Here is a 17,067-nt window from a genome sequence, read left to right on the forward strand (position 1 = left end):
AATGCTGGATGAGTTTAGACTGTAGGGAGGCAAGAGTGGTGCCTACATGACGATGCTGGTGACTTGGACCAGGATGGAAGCAGTGAAGGTGGTGAGAAATGGTCAGATTCTGGTAGAAATGACCCTATTTGTTGATGGATTTGATGTGAGATATGAAAGAAAGCACAGAGTCAAAGATGACCCTGAGGTTTTTGACCAGAGCAACTGGCAGGCTTTTTCTAAGATGGAGGAAAAAGCAAATTTTGCAGGTGAAGATCAGGAGTTTGGGTTGGAATATGTAAATGTGGGGGATGCCTTTTAGATATTCACGTGGAGATGCTGGGAGGCAAGGAGGCTGGATTCATTGAGGACGTGTTGGCTGGAGATATATAATTGCACGTCATCAGCATATAGATGTATTTAACACCAAGAGACAAGAATGTCTGTAGACAAGAATGATTTGTATTGCTATCAATTTTCTACAAGTTAACTTCAATCTCTGCCGAGTTGTAAAATAGCTTAGTCAGCGACAAAGGTGCATACCCTTACAGGATCAGATAAAATCCACCAAGTCTCCAGTATTCCAGAGAAATGATATCCACCAGTCTCTTGCTTTTTTCAGCCTTACATTTCTTCTTACAATTGACAGTGCCTGGTAGTCCAGGCCAGGACTTTCCACATGCCCAGTCCTCAAAGATGTTTCTGCCCCAGACTCTTTCTTCTGTTCCTGCCCCTCCTGATGACTTGGCTCCTGGGCTTTACTGCGACAACAGAGCCACTGTGATTCTAGTGCACTTTTCCTTCAGGTACCACCTGAGAGTTTCCATACTAGGACTGACCCTCTACTACAGGGTTTTTTGTTTTGTTTTGTTTTATTCAGCATTTGTATTGCTTCAGGCCCTGTAGAGACCAGGGCTGCATCTGCAGCCTGCTTCTAAAAGAGTCCTCTTTTAGAAGCCTGGGATCCTGTCTGTCACCAAGTCTCTGAGTTGGGCTGAGTAGGGCCCAGATGCCTTCCTGAGTGTGGAATGCACCAAGTTCCTATCCAAGGCAGGCTACCTTATTTTGAGACAATGTCTCTGTGTGATAGATTTGAAGGAAAACCACAACAAACCTTGGTTTTGTACCACATAGAATGTTAACCTGTTAAAGGCTCCAAGCAGATATCAAATCTCTACATGGAGAAAGGCCCCCAGGTGCAAAACACTGTTCTAATGACTGCGTGAGCATCTGGAGGGCAGCAAGATGTGGTCCATCATGATGGAGCTTATGACCAAGCTGGGGGGATATAAAATAATGTGTCAGAGAAGTAGCAACAAGAAGGTGCTGGGAGTGATGGGGAGGCTGAGGAGTCCTGGGCCAGCTCCAGTGTCAGATTGGAACTGGAGTTTATGAATAACAGGTTCATCTGCAGGAATGAAGTTTCCCAAGGTGGCTGATGGATGATCTTCTAAAATCGAATTTTATAAACTGGGGCTGCCTGTATATTTCTATCCATATGCTCCTGAAAGATCATCAGATTCCTGTGGCCTTGCATTTTTAAAAAATTTGGGTGTCACCTCATAATCTCAAGGGATATTGTAATTAATCAAAGGCATAGGTAATTTTGGTAGAAATTTTAGCCATGTTAACTCACCTCCTCTACTTTTAAAGTCAGATTTGCTAATACTTCACAACTCTGAGGGTTTAAGATTCCCCCGCACCCCATATCCACCACAGCAGAGGAAACAAGAAAGGAGGGGCGGGAGAGGGGGCGGAAGTGGAGGGGAGGGCTTGTTTCCTGCTGGGAAACTGCAGGTGATAAGGACTGCGCTTGCGCTTGGGCCCAGGTGGCCCGCCTGACTTCTCCAGGCAGGTGATGGCGATTCCCCAGGAGATAACCGAGACCTCTGCTGCCCGGTTTAGGATAAAGGAGGAGTGGAACTTCGTGGCCGAGTGCAGAAGGAAGGGCATCCCCCAGGCTGCGTACTGCAAGAATGGCTTCATAGACACCAGCGTGAGGCTTCTGGACAAGATTGAAAGGAACTCCCTCGCAAGGCAGAGTGCAGTTTCCAAGGAGAGAGACAAACGGAGCAGTGAGTTTGTGTTTGAACTTACGGGGGAGCACTGGAAGGTGAGTCCATGCGTTTCGGTCCCTACCTACAGCACGCCGAGGCTCTTTGCATTGCTGCGGCCGACGTCAGCTGCTAGGCTGAGCTCAGCCCGTTGACCTTGGCCCAGTGCGCGCTGTTGCTGTTGTCTTTAGAGAGCTTTCCCTTGGATGCGGAGGAGCCATTGCCAGCTCTGAACCGGGTTCTCGCGTCTTTTCCGCGGGGAAAGACTGTGCAGTCTTGAAAAGAGCGGCGGGATCCCCTTGGATCCTTCCGACGCTGCGAGGGACTGGGACCCCAGCGGCTCCTCAGGATGACACAGCCTTTACAATGCTTGATTCTGGGAATTCCCTGGCGGTCCAGGGGTTGGGACTCCGCGCTTCCATTGCCGAGAACGCGAGTTCAATGTCTGGTTGGGGAGCTAAGATTCCGCCAAGCCGCGGGGTGCGGCCAAGTAAAAAAAAAAACAAAAAACAACGTTCGATTCTGCGTCTCCTTGCTACCCCTCCCCGCCCATTAAAAATAACTCCTTGCCGCTTTTTTTTTTTTTTTTTTTAATGCTCTAAACCCTTGACTTGCCTAATACCCCTCTGTGGGCGGTGGCTTTGCTGACTTGTCACAGAGTGTAGAGCCGCAAAGGAATTTCGCAGACCCTTTAGCCAGTTTTCCTCTGAGTTTATGCGGCCAGGACAAAGATGTCCCCTCTTTCTTTCCTCAGGTGTGTACAGGTGCTTCCTGCTCCCACTCCCCCAGGTTACTGCTGGCTTGGAGAGGCATCTCAGGGCTGCCTGTGCTCTGATGTTTCTTGGTTGAAGCAGCACGTGGTGTGTGTGCGCTGGGTGGCGGCACAAATGAGCTCGGTCTATCTTCCGTTCAGTGGGACAGAGATGTCTGGGACCTGCCCTCCATCTCTTTTTATCCCACCATTTTTGTGGCTGAAAGGACTCTGGACTGGGAGACCATATATTTTGGGTGACCCTTTATTGGCCGTGTGACCTGAGGCTGTTTGCTCCATTTGTATACATTTTATCTCCTTCTCTGTTCAGTGGTGCTGATGCTTGCCTTGACCCCCTCTGAGGGCTGTTGTGAGGATTAAACGAGCGGATATTCTGTGACACTGTCTTGTTAGCGACACAGCCCTATAAAACTGGGAGAGACTATGACCGAAACCTCTTTGGTGGTCTTTCTCCTGCATCTGCATCATTGAGATCCGTGGATACATGGATACTGTCTTTTCTGGGGCAAGATGGAGGGCCTGTCTGGATTTCTAATTAAATACCGCTGCTAAATCATTCTCGTGTGCCGTGGTCAAACACGATTCCAGCCCGCTTGGGGAACCTGTTGATTCCTCTCGGCTCACAGCACCTTTGGAAAAAACCACTTCAAAGGGCATTTTGCGAGTGCCTCTAGTGTGGTCGGGGGATAGGAAGAGGGTTATGAGTCAGCAGGCTAGGGAGACCCCAGGGTGAACTATGTGGATGTTGTCTTCATTACTTACAGCCTTCTTGTCCCCTGCATTTGGTTCCCTGAGCTGGTACCTTATCCTCATGGGTACCCACCGAAGGCAAGACTCTGGGGCCTCAGGCATTCATTAGTATGAATTTCAGTTACTGTTTTCCTTCCCCAGAGAGATTTGTGTTTCAGTCTTGCCTCTACTTAAGGAGTGAAAAGCTCCATTAAAGGATGTTTGCAGTCTTAGAGTGCTCACGGCAGTGAGGGAGTTCTGGCCTCTAACATCACACCAGGCAGCAGGTCTGGCCCCTGCAGGAGGTCAGCAAGAGGTGGACAGGGCGGTGGAGCTTCTGGGACCTTGGGAACTGGGTGGGGAGAGCTCCCCTGGGGTTCCTTGGAGCGGCTGTGGGGCTGTGACCTATGACTTGGGTACCCGATTAGGATGGGGGTGTCGGGAGTCAGGCATTCTTTGTGAGCTGGATGCCCCCAGGCCCTGGGCCCTGCTCTTTCAGGGAGATTTCTCTAATTTTACTGAACAACTTTTCAATAGAAAATTTCACTTCTACTGTCAAGTTTTTTTTTTTTTTTTTTTTGCGGTACGCGGGCCTCTCACTGCTGTGGCCTCTCCTGTTACGGAGCACAGGCTCCGGACGTGCAGGCCCAGCGGCCATGGCTCACGGGCCCAGCCGTTCCGCGGCATGTGGGATCTTTCCGGACCGGGGCACGAACCCGCGTCCCCTGCATCGGCAGGCGGACTCTCAACCACTGCGCCACCAGGGAAGCCCTACTGTTAAGTTTTTAATTTCCAAGAGCTGTCTGTTTGTTTTGTGAATGAATGAGTCCTGTAATGTGGCTTTATATTTCTACTTTTATGGATGAGTCTTAAATTTTCCTTTAAAAATTTTGTCCTGTTTTCATTTCATGGGGGCTGTTCTTACTTATCTTGGGATTGATAGCTTTTTTTGGAGGAAGTTTCCATCTTTCAGAGTCTCCTTTTTCATTTTGGGGTGTTTGTGTTGGTCTGGCATGTTGGGACTCTCTGGGAGGTCTGGAGACACGGGGTGTCAGGAGCACTGAGGTACTGGAAGCTCCAAGTGTGTGTTAGGTGAGGGCTTCGTTTTTGGAGGGCGTTGCTATGGAGCCCCATGACTCCAGCATGTTCCCCCCACCCCCTGCCCCAGGAGTGCATATTTATGATTTGTCTGCAGCTGGTGAGTGCCCACAGAGAGGATCCTCTCACATCCTGCAGGTAGGGACAGGCCTGGCAGCCAGTGCTCTGGACAGAGAGGCGGGCTGGGTGGGGAAGTCTCAGCATCCATCACTCATCCTGTGGTTGCTGCCTCCCTCCCTAGATGTGCCTGATGGTCCCCAATCCAGACACTCTGTTTAATCCCTCCAGTGGATAAGCCTCAGTCTTCTAGAGGGGCAGTAGTTCTGTGACATTGATTGGGGGGCAGAGATCTGGTCCTAAACTTTGAACTGGACCTCATTCTTTTAGCCCTGCCTTCTGCTCTCACCTCCAGACATGCCTGGCTCTTCCACTTCCTGAGCCTTGGGAGCCTCTGGTGAGAAGTTCAGGTTATGTCTCATTGTTCCTCCTGCTGGTGGTCTAAGATTGAGCCGATCAAGGGAGGTGGGTTACTATCTTCCAGTTTTCCAGCTACAAACATTTTCCTGCTGCTGCCTCCCTTCTCTTTCTCTTTGCCCTCTGTAAGGTTTATATCTTCAAAAATAACTCCTCTACTGTCATCTTTTGTGGTTTTAGAGAGGAGCAAAAGTGTACGTGTTGTGTTCAATCTGCCATCTTTACCCTGTTCCTTTTATTTATTTTTATTTTTTTATTTTATTTTATTTTTTTTTGCGGTATGCGGGCCTCTCACTGTCGCGGCCTCTCCCGTTGCGGAGCACAGGCTCCGGACGCGCAGGCCCAGCGGCCATGGCTCACGGGCCCAGCCGCTCCGCGGCATGTGGGATCCTCCCGGACCAGGGCACGAACCCGTGTTTCCTGCATCGGCAGGCGGACTCTCAACCACTGCGCCACCAGGGAAGCCCTCCTTTTATTTTTATTTAACACACTATCTTGAGATTTTCCCATGTTATTAAAAATAGTTATGGATATAATTTTAGAAGGCATAATAACCTTTCCAAGTGTGCCATTATTGGAAGAGCAATATGAGAGAAGTTTTTATGAGACACTTGATAACTGAAGCTTCAAAAGAGAGAGTGTTTTTATGACCTAGGGTCAGCTCCCTGATGCCCCAGCTCGTCGTCTTGTCTCAGCGGCAGGAGGAAACCATCTGATATGGTGTGGGTTGCATTCAGATAAGGATCAGGAGGTTCCAAGATGGGTTTGCCAGGCCCGGGTACTGGGGGCAGTCACACAGGGCCCTGTGCTGGGAGGGGCCCTGTACTTGATTTAATGCTCTGCTGTCACCATCTTGAAATTCTTAATTTTTAGAAGGGGGCTGCATTTTCATTTTGTACTAGTTCCTGAAACTATGTAGCCTGTCCTTACTCTAAGTGACCCATTTAAATGTCTTTGGGTTTCAGCGTCCCTCTTTTAAGTGGGCCTTAATCATGCCCACTCTGCCTATCTTATGGTACTGTTACGTGAAAGCATATTTAAGATGAAAGTACTTTTGCAAGTTAAAAGCTTAATCCACATATCCAATAGCAATGATCATAAAGCCCATTACAAGCACCAGGTACCAAGCAAGGGTCACTGTGGACCTTCTGATTGCTACCTCCACCCCACCCGACCTCTCCCCTGTACATTCCTGCCCCCCTTTGCTGATGATGTGCTGTGGTCGGCTCCATGAGGTCAGGGGACATGCATGTCCCTCAGTGCTCAGCACACCTCGTTGCAGTGGGGACTCGTAATCCTGTGAACTGAATTTCTTCAACTGGACAAATAGCCCCCTCTAAAGCCTTAAGCACTTCTCAACACCTTTACAATTTTATCTCAGAACACTAGAGCCAGGCGAGGCCCTGGATACAGCCGAGTTCCTCTCTGTCACTTCAGAAGTGAGGGCCCAGGGAGGGGGTGCCCCTAGAACATGGCTTGGCATCCAGGTCTCCACACTGTCCTTCTGGGCTCTTTCCCTGTTAAAGACTCATAAAAACATTTAGAAATTTGGCACAGCAAGTATTAGGTGTTGATCAAATATTTTAAAAAGCGATTAGTTTCAGAGCTGCCTGATTCCTTCTTGTATCTCTAGTGCCAAACATGAATCTGCCTGGACATAACATGGCTCACAAGATGTCCGAAGGATACAAACTACTATATGAAAAATAGATAAACAACAAGTTCCCACTGTATAGCACAGGGAACTATATTAAATATCTTATAATATAAAACTATAATGGAAAGGAATATATATATTCTTTTCTGTATATATGTATAACTGAATCACTTTGCCATACGCCTGAAACTAACACAACATTGTAGATTAACTATACTTCAGTAAAAAAAAGATGTCTGCTGAAAAAAAAAAGCGATTAGTACAGAGGAAGGGAAATGCAGCACACATTTTAAAATCTAAGACATGGCCAGATTTTATTTTTAGAAAATGTTGAATCCATATGTTGTAAATAAATAATACATGTGTGGCTTTGGGTGGGAGCCTGGTTGTCAGTGTTCACTTGGCATTTGACTTTAATAGAATCATGAATTCATGGCCCTTTTGAAATTTGGCTAATCTGCTAGTGTGAAATTAATGACATCGGCAGCATCTTGCTTTCTTTTTGGAATGGCTATAGAGCTGGCAGTTAAGCTCTCACCCATGCTCTCTCCCCTCTTGTTTTTGAAATAAATGCACATTTTCCTTGGCTCTGTGTGCTCTGCCTCTGAACTTCGACCTATGGAGGAGCTAGTTCTGATCGATGGGATCCATTCTATTCCAGGAGCTCCCAGATTCCTTGAAGGAGCAGACGCACCTGAAAGAATGGCACATAAGCAATACCCTGATTCAGATCATTCCTAAGTATATCGAGCTGTTTCAAGCCGTGAGGATTCTGGATCTGCCAAAAAACCAAATCTCCTGTCTTCCAGCTGAAATTGGTATGTTGCTTAGCTGGAGCCTTCAGACCCCTTGTCTGGGAAGTAGGCAATTCTGAGAACTCTTCCTCCTCCTGCTGCCCCAGGAAGTTGCTGGGCTGGGCTGTTTTGGGCGTTCCCAGAGCTGCTGGTTCGTGGCGTCCCCTCTGGATGTTGATGCCAGGGTCTCACCTGTGTAACTCAGCAGTACTGACATCTGCCAGTTTCTCAGAAACAAGTCTCATGAGTGAGCGGTGCTGTGTTTAGAAACTTTTTGTTTTTTCTTCCTTTTAGTTTTAGAAATGCAAACATGCAATAATATATTTATTGTAAACATGAGACACAGTATATTGTTCCCACATATTAGTCCATTGATAAGTTTAGTTTAGCTTATTGTATTAATTTGATCAAGGTTCTATTATTTTCAATCATTTTGTTGTTCACTTGCTTCACTGTAAGTGAAGTCCACAGCGATCATCATCACTGTTTCTCTTTGTCTTGTGTGTGAGGCACATAGTTGTGCTGGGCATATAGTTGTTACGATTCTTCTAAGACACTCAAGTCTTCTTGGAGACATATCATCCCCATAAACCTCAGTCGTGAGCAGGGCAAAATAATTAAACATTCTAGAAAGGAATAAAATGTAAAGTCAACTCTCTCAGTAAGGATTGTTAACAGTTTCCTGGGTATCAAAATTGTACACACAACCCATGTTCTTCTAGATATCTACATTGTAGCCATATCTATTTATAAATATGTATTAAAATATATATGCATGTTAAAAATATTTATATATACATATGTTAAAATATATGCACGCTAAACATATTTACATACAAGGGCTTACAGCATGTTCTCCGGCCTAAGCCTTGTTTCCCCTTATCATACCATGAAGGTGGGGGTGGACTCTAGGGTCAGGCTGCCTGGGTCTTTCACTTACTGGCAGGTCACCTTAGGCAGGTCACTCACTGGTTTTCAGTCTCCCTATCTGTAAAATGGGTATAATAATCGTACCTACTTCACAAGGTTATTGTAAGGATTAAATAGTTAATACAAAGAAAGCATTTAGAACAGATAAACCCCCAACATTTGCTAGCCACCTCCATCATCATCATTGTGTTTTTCTTAAGTTTTTTAAAAATGTTACTTAATTTATTTAATACAGCAGGTTCTTATTAGTTATCTATTTTATACATGAGTGTATATATGTCAATTCCAATCTCCCAGTTCATCACACCACCACTCTATTGTTGTTTTTACGTAAATGTTATTTTTCAATATTAGAATATCCAAACTTTTGTCATTCTCCCTAATGGCTAAGTGATGATTATGGCATGATTTATTTAACTTGTTCTTCAAATATTTTAAATTTAAACTAAGTAATTGGATACTAGGTCTGAGACTCTGAAGGTACGATTCTAGTCTGACTTTGAGTAACTTGGGCAAATACTTAAAAAAATACTCAGCTACAGGATGAGATAGTCAAGAAAGAGGACCATGGGAATGAAGAGTTTAGAGCTCTTTTCTGTTGCATGGCTGTATTTTGTAAAGGAGGTGGAGTTGGATCTCTTACAGTGCTGTCTTAGAGAACTACTGAGCATTGGCTCAGCAGAGGGGGTGCGGGGAAAGTGGTCACCAAATGGGGTCTTCTTTTTCTCATTATCAGGACAGTTATTTCTGACATTTGACATCAAGGAATTAAGCATGGCAGTGGGTGGTCCTCTTAACTCCTTTGTGGAACTCCTGAGAAAGTATCATTAAATGGGTTTAAAATAACTAATTATTGAAATCATTTAATAATGTTTACTCAAATAATTTAAAATATGTAAATTCCTTAATGTATTCCTTGGGCTCTAGAAACAAGAAGCGTCTGGACAAAAAATTGTGTCTCAGTTGGGTTATATTCCCCTCACTGGAAATTAGGTCTGAGGGCCCTGGGAGAATGGGCTATAAGTAGGGAGATTTCATTTCAGTTGGAAAAGATCCTGGAACATTCTAGGAAGGGATGGACTCATTAGCTATTTAGAAATATAACGTGCTGGAGCTATGACACCTGTCTTAGTCTGTTCAGTCTGCTATAAAAAAAATACCACAGACTGGGTGGTTCATAAACAAAATAAATTTATTGCTTGCAGTTCTAGAGTCCGAGATCAGGGTGCCAGCATGGTGGGCTGAGGGCCTTTTTCTGGGTTGCAGACTTCTCGGTGAATCCTCACATGGTGGAAGGGGCCAGGGAGCTCTGTGGGATCTTTTTACAAGAGCATGAATCCCATCGTGGGGACTCCACCCTCATGACTTTATCCAAACCTGATTACCTCCCAGAGACCCCACCTACTAACAACATCACCTTTGGGCATTAGGATTTCAACATACTAATTTTCAGACCATAGCAGTGCCTTAAAAGTTTTATTTTAGTTGTTGTGACGTGGGACCCTTGTCACACCGAAAAACCGTTTTTTCCGGAACCTCAAGCTTATGGTGCTTGAAGATAATGCTGTTCACCACGTCTGATGGAGACAGTTGAGCCCATCTCCGATGAATAATGCCAAGTTCTTACCAGAATGTTGAGAAAGAAAAAATAGTGTTTCTATAATGAGATCAGGCATTGTGGAAATAAGTGGCATGGAGAACAACAATTTGAATACAAACATATACAATTTCTTAGTGTCTATACATTATTAAAATGTTATATTTGAGGCAGACTTTCTAAAGCTATTGCTTTTCCTTTGAGCTAGGAAAGTTACTTTTTCTTTGAGCTAGCTAGAAGGAGCTCATATACAGCTTTCTCTCCAGTTACCTCATCTTCTCTTTGCATCCCCTTATGATAAACAAATGCATATACAGTTGGTATAAACGTGTCCCTAATGCAAATGCCTCCATCAACCAGATCAGGTAACTCTTTAATAGATAAGTTTACTCTCCTGTGTCTGGAAGCTAGACAGCTTAGAACATTCACACCATCTATGCCAATCCTCTACTTTCCTTATTTAAAGAAGGACTGTGCAATACATTGTCTTACAGAAGCTGGGGCTGTGGCGATCATTAGTCTGATTACATGCTCTCCGGTCCTCCCCAGAAAAGCAGTCTTTCCTTATTTTTTATTAGCCCCCATATCCATCCTGCTATTTTGACACCAATACCTGACTGTAAGGTTGCAGTGTATACCAGGTGGGTAAGTTAGAGGGGCCACTGATTTCCACAGCATCACCATTATCTTCTAACAGTGAGACCACCAAAGTTGACTCAGAAGTGGCCCTGCCTCCAACATACTGTCTTTGTATTTTTCCCTTTCTCATTTATAAAATGGCAGGAAATTTGTATTTTGAGTGCCTGCTCTGCAAAAGGAAACAATAATTTTGGTTTTCTAATTTTAAAAATTAGGTTAAGAATGTTAAGGTATTCAATGCCTTAGAACATGCGTGACATGATTTTTGGAATATTAAATATATTTACTCTTGTGCTAGTTTCTGGTTTGGAATTGGTCATGTATTTATTCAGTCAAGACAGAATTGGGTTTCAGTGTTTCTCCATCAATCCAGTTATTGCCTGATATTCTTAGTGTGTTCGCTTCCTGCCTGTGAAATGGACTTAGGCTTTTTTAAAGCATATTCTTCAGGAAGCACGATACATCATAATTAGTAAATGCAAATCTGAAGCCAAAGATAAATGAATTACATGCAGCCTATAAACAATGACTCCTTGTTTGGGTCATTTAGCACGTACATAGAGGTTTGTGTGTATTTCAGTACCTAGCTCACTTCCCATTAGAGTCCACCGTTAGGCCATAGCTTGTCACTGTGCTTCCTAGGAACTGGACCATTTCAAAGCCATTGCCTGTTACTTCATTCATCATGTGATTTCAAATGGGTTTGCGCTCTGTGGGTGCTGGGCCCTGACCCACTCTACATAGGGGACAAATGCCCCACACTCTCCTAGCCTGTAGTTTCACAAAGGGTTAAACAGATAAAGAAAAAGCAAAAAATGCTCTGCAAGGACCAAAATGCTCAGGATAAAAGATGAGCAGACATTCAGTCAGAGTGCTTAAAAAACAAACACAGAATTATATTTAATGCCTTTCCCACCATCATTTATACAAATGTCATACATCTTCGTTGTGCTTTTTGTCCTTAAAAGACCTTAACGGACCTACACCATGCATGTTGTTTTTTTCTGATGACAGGTCGTTTGAAGAACCTGAAGGAACTCAATGTGCATTTCAACCGTCTGAAGAGCATTCCTCCAGAACTGGGAGACTGTGAAAATCTAGAGAAACTGGATTGTTCTGGAAATCTAGAATTAACTGAGCTCCCCTTTGAAGTAAGAAGAAAAATGTTTGCACTATGATTTACTTTTATTTGGTTTATGACATGGAATGGTCTGTAATATGGGGAAGAATTTTAAAAGATGAAATTCATTTTTATTTATATCACTTTTCCTGACATTTTAATCACCCTAAACCAGCTATTATCAAGTCTTTAAAAATGTTCTTACACTTGGCCACAACCTGAATTTAAGTTCAAAAAAGCTATCAAAGGAAAACTAGGCAAAAAATCCTATTTTCATGCAATATATTTTTATTTAATGCCTATTTAATACATGAGGCCTGTTGTCTGTAATGCAGATCCTGATTTATTTATCCATAGTGGAGGAATAAATTGAAAACAGTTGGAAATAAATAAAGGGGATAAAATTTAAAAATGTATATACTCGTAACAAAACTTATAGATAACTAAAGCAGTTCTACAGATAGGATTTGAGAAGTCCATTAATTTAAAAATATCCATTAGTTTCTTTTTGTCTGTATTCATTGGGGAAATGATTTTAAATTACTTTTCTGATAAAAAAGAACATATGAAAGTGAACAGTTTTTATTGCCAGATAAAACTCAACAACGTTCTTGTGCTTGAAGAGAGAGATGGATCTCACAAATTTTGCTGGTAATGAATAGGCTAAAAATAGTATCGCTGGTGAGGCTCTGACAAGGCCGTGGCCACTGATTCTATCTAGTCCTAGAAGGCGTATTCTTCTCCTTTCCTGAAAACTTCCGGGTTGGAGGAAGAGGCCCCTTCCGCTCTTAGCACCCATGTCACCCAGGAAATGCTGGGCAGTGGTCCCGGTGAGGGTTCACAGCCAGGGCTCAGGATTCCCCACACAAGCTGCTCGTTCCCCAGTCCTCCCCCTCTGAGAGAGAGGCCCAGTCCTCTCTCAGATGTTCAGGCTGGAAGCAAGCCAACTCACCTTTGACCTCTCTTGCTCCCATGCCCCATGTCCACTCCGTGAGTGAGTCCTGTTGGGCACGCGCTTCAGAGTAACAGCGGAGATTTCTGATCATTTGCCACATCACTTTACCAGTTCACATGTGAGTCTTCTGAAGATTTGCCAAAACCCATTAAGACAGTCTTCCCCAGGTCATCCTACTCTTTGAGGCTTGCACTTTCTGTCTTCTTTGACTTTGCACATGCTGTTCCCCACCTGGAGTTTCCTGCCCGACCTTTCCATCTGTCAGGGAACCTCAGGACCGAATTCAAATACTCCATTCTCTGTGAAATCTTTCCTGACCCCTGACCCTCACCTCACTGTGTTGCTGGGCAGATTAACCACTTCTTTCTTTGTGTTACTGAACATTGCAAATTGGAAACTTCACACTAGTTCTTACTGCATAAAATTGCATTGCTTGTTTATGAAAGTATAAACTCCTCAAGGGCAGCCACGGTGTGCTTTTCATCCTAGCACCCCCAGCGTGTAGCACAGTGAATGACACCTAGTAGATGCTCAACCTACATACTGTATTGATCTGGTTTGCATATGTTCATAGAAATGCCTTTGGGAAGAGACATCAATCTCAAAATTATTAGTTGAACTTAAGTCCCACTCTTAAAAAGTAATTAAAATATTTTGTTATTCCTTCCTAGTTAAGTAATTTGAAGCAAGTTTCATTCGTAGATATCTCAGCAAACAAGTTTTCCAGTGTCCCGATCTGTGTCCTGCGGATGTCTAATTTGCAGTGGTTGGATATCAGCAACAATAACCTGAATGACCTGCCACAAGACATAGACAGGTAGCTACTTGCATTCTGAAGGTGAGGTGTATGAATTAGTCACTAACATTTTAAACATGCATAACACGTGAATGTTCTCTGAGATCAACTAATTTTCCAGAGTTTCGTGTTTCCAGGAAATCAGTTTGATTCTTTATAGAATAAGACAATTCCCAGTCTGCACCATACATATACAAGTACAGTTGACCCTTGAACAATGAGGTGGTTAACCTGCATGTAATTTCTAGTCAGCCTCCGTACCTGGGGTTCCTCTGCATCTGTGAATTCAACCAACCTTGGACCCATGCAGTACTGTAATGTTTACTACTGAAACATATCTGCATATGAGTGGACCCACACAGTTCAGACCTGTGTTGGTCAAGGGTCAACTGTATATATACATACATATGTATATATATATATATACACACACACACACACACACACATATATATATACACACACACATATATATATACACGCACACACATATATATATACACATATATATATATACACACACACATATATATGTGTGTGTGTATGTATATATATATATATATATATATATATATATATATATATATATATAAAAATATAGTTTGAACACATCTTTAATTTACTTTAGTTCTCAATAGAATGGAACCATTAACTTTCCTTTCCTCCCCAGAGTAGAAAAGTAAATTTATTATGTACGGAATCAAAACATATTATTCTATTTGGGATATCAGGATAATTTTTATTAGTTTCATTTACTGCTTTGATTGATATGCTTAGTAATGTCTTCAAATTATATCCTTACAGCTATTTCTTATTTAAAAAGTAACTATTATACTAAATCATGTAAGATTCCTTCATTCATTCATTCTACCAATATTACTAGGCAGGCCCAGAGAGTGGGCTGGGTTCAAAGTAGTAAATGAAACAAACTGTCTGGCCTCCTGGAATCCACAGTGTTCGTTATAAAGTAGCATAAGTAAGCTATTGGGACATAGGAACCGAAAATGGCTTGGTCCCGAATGCTGTCTCGTATGACCTTTCTCTACTCCTGGTACATATGATGTGTATGGATGCTTTCCTGGTTTATGAGGCTAAATGGGAATTGTTTGTTTGAAACACAAGGGGAACTTTGTGAAATATTTTGTGGGATCAGTCAAAATTTTGCAAATGAATGAAAGAAAAAACTAGAGAGGGGGCACTGAGAACAAAATGGAAAACAGAGTAAAACACATTTGGAGCATATTTTTCTCATTTCCTTTTCACTCTGCAGGTTTGTTCCTGTTTTAAAGTTAAAATATGATGAGAGAAGAGTAACTGTGTTTTCAAGACATACAAAAGGAAATATGTTGCCAAAATTTGTTTATTCTCACTCCAACTCTAATATGATTTCTTTCCCATGACCTGTTAACCCTTGGGAATGCAGTAGACACTTGAATATATTGATTTTTTTAAGTTCCATCTTGGCCTACTCTATATTGTATAATTTGCTTATCCTGCTGCTATATCTCTGCCTTCACCTGTCAATTAAGTCAGTAAAAACTTAAAAAAGAAACCCAAATCATGTCACCCAGCATGACTTTATTCATTTAAATTGTAAAGTCAGTTTATTCTTGAGTCACTTAAAAAAATAAACTAGGGATCTCCTACTAGAATTTATTTATAATTCACTTTGGTTTTCTTGCTATGAGGCTAAGTCCTTGTGTTCTAATCCCTTTTACATCTTCTTAGGCTACAAGAACTGCAGACCTTTCTCCTGTATAAGAACAAGCTGACCTATCTTCCCTTTGCCTTGCTGAACTTAAAGAAGCTTACCTTGTTAGTCGTCAGCGGGAACCACTTGGTGAAGATCCCGACAGCCCTTTGTGACTCATCCACACCTTTAAAGTGAGTAGACAGAGAGCCCAGTAGAGACCCATTCAGACACAAGGGAAGAGCAAGAAGCACCTGGAGCCTGGGTGCCCGTCTCAGGAACCAGATTAGATGGTTCTTGTACTCTGAGAACAAGAAGTTCTGGTGCCTTACAGGATTTTGAAGTTTTGGGCCAATGGCATGGGGAGGTAGAGCTCAGAGGATTTCTAGACAAATGCTACCTGCTGGTTGAAGGCATCAGGGCTCCCTGGTCGGATACTCAGCACTCCCATCACCGCTGGCCTGGATGGGTCAGTGGCTGTTGAATCTTTCAAAATTGTGAAGAAATTAGATCAAATGCCATTTTGGATTGTCTCCTTTAGCTTCTTTTTTTGTTGCAGTAGTCCATCTTTTTTTTTTTTTTTTTTTGCGGTATGCGGGCCTCTCACTGTTGTGGCCTCTCCCGTTGCGGAGCACAGGCTCCGGACGCGCAGGCTCAGCAGTCATGGCTCACGGGCCCAGCCGCTCCGCGGCATGTGGGATCTTCCCGGACCGGGGCACAAACCCGTGTCCCCTGCATCGGCAGGCGGACTCTCAACCACTGCGCCACCAGGGAAGCCCTAGTCCATCTTTTAAATACCTTCTTGGTGGGGATTTTATGAGTCCTTTTCAATGTAGCCACATCATTTTAGAGTTTGATGTCACTAATTGGGAGTAATATCAAACAGACATAGTAAGACATCATATATGACGGAGAGACTAAATGTTATTGTTCACCTCAAGGCTTCCTGCCCGCTGTCCTCTGTCTGTGGCTAAGTAACTGTCATTTCCCCATCAAACCTCTGTACAGTCTCTGCTGTAAACTGACTCCATAATCCTGTTGGATTATTGCACAGTAGAATTCCACCGGTGACACATATTATGTGGTTAGCTGTGACTTCTAAGAAGTGAGAACTTGGGATTTAACGCCACAAAGGTTGACTTCTTCTGAGAGGATTTTTGCACAATACAAATACATAGGTGAAAATGTGATATTTTCCATACTCTCTTGAATAGATTTGTAAGTCTTATGGACAATCCTATTGAGAATACCCAGTGTCAAGATGGTAATGAAACGATGGAAAGTGAACAAGATCGCCAACATTTTGATAAAGAAGTTATGAAAGCCTATATTGAAGATCTTAAAGAAAGAAGTAGGTTATTCATATTCAAAATTATTTAAAATGAGTATATAGTATTCCATTCACTCATGCCATACATTTATTGCTATAAGTCAAACTGACAAATAGTTAATTGCTTAGGGGCAGTAACCAATAAATAAAAATAATTTGTAAATTATTTTTCTATTTACCAAAAAAAAAAAAAGAAGATACATTGCCTTTCCTTAAATAATGAAATTTTCCTAGTGCGTTAGCATGCTTAATACCTCTACAACCATGTGACAGAGAGGCTGGGAAACAAGCACTTAAAATGTGAAGATTGTGTTACTAACTTTACATGGCTTTTCAATGAAATGATATTGATAAAACAGTATTCTAGTTAATTGGAAAAGAAGATTCCATGTCAAAATCCATAAATTCAACTTAAAAAAAAAGTCATCTCGTATAAATCAAGGTACACCTATG

At 42.7% G+C, this 17,067-nt stretch overlaps 1 protein-coding gene across 7 annotated transcripts in view; it reads left to right on the forward strand.

The window, feature by feature from the left end:
• LRRC2 (leucine rich repeat containing 2) overlaps nucleotides 1–17,067 on the forward strand; it is a 61,236-nt gene that overhangs the window by 41,212 nt on the left and 2,957 nt on the right. For all 7 annotated transcript variants that reach the window (XM_067044501.1, XM_059076685.2, XM_067044503.1 and 4 more), the window contains 6 exons: nucleotides 1,885–2,092; nucleotides 7,425–7,581; nucleotides 11,738–11,874; nucleotides 13,470–13,615; nucleotides 15,323–15,478; nucleotides 16,499–16,635. In XM_067044501.1, the coding sequence (XP_066900602.1) occupies nucleotides 1,885–2,092; nucleotides 7,425–7,581; nucleotides 11,738–11,874; nucleotides 13,470–13,615; nucleotides 15,323–15,478; nucleotides 16,499–16,635 (941 nt within the window). The remainder of the gene's footprint in view (nucleotides 1–1,884; nucleotides 2,093–7,424; nucleotides 7,582–11,737; nucleotides 11,875–13,469; nucleotides 13,616–15,322; nucleotides 15,479–16,498; nucleotides 16,636–17,067) is intronic.

Source organism: Kogia breviceps, chromosome 10 (assembly GCF_026419965.1).
Source record: "Kogia breviceps isolate mKogBre1 chromosome 10, mKogBre1 haplotype 1, whole genome shotgun sequence".
In the NCBI taxonomy this organism is placed as follows: domain Eukaryota; kingdom Metazoa; phylum Chordata; class Mammalia; order Artiodactyla; family Physeteridae; genus Kogia; species Kogia breviceps.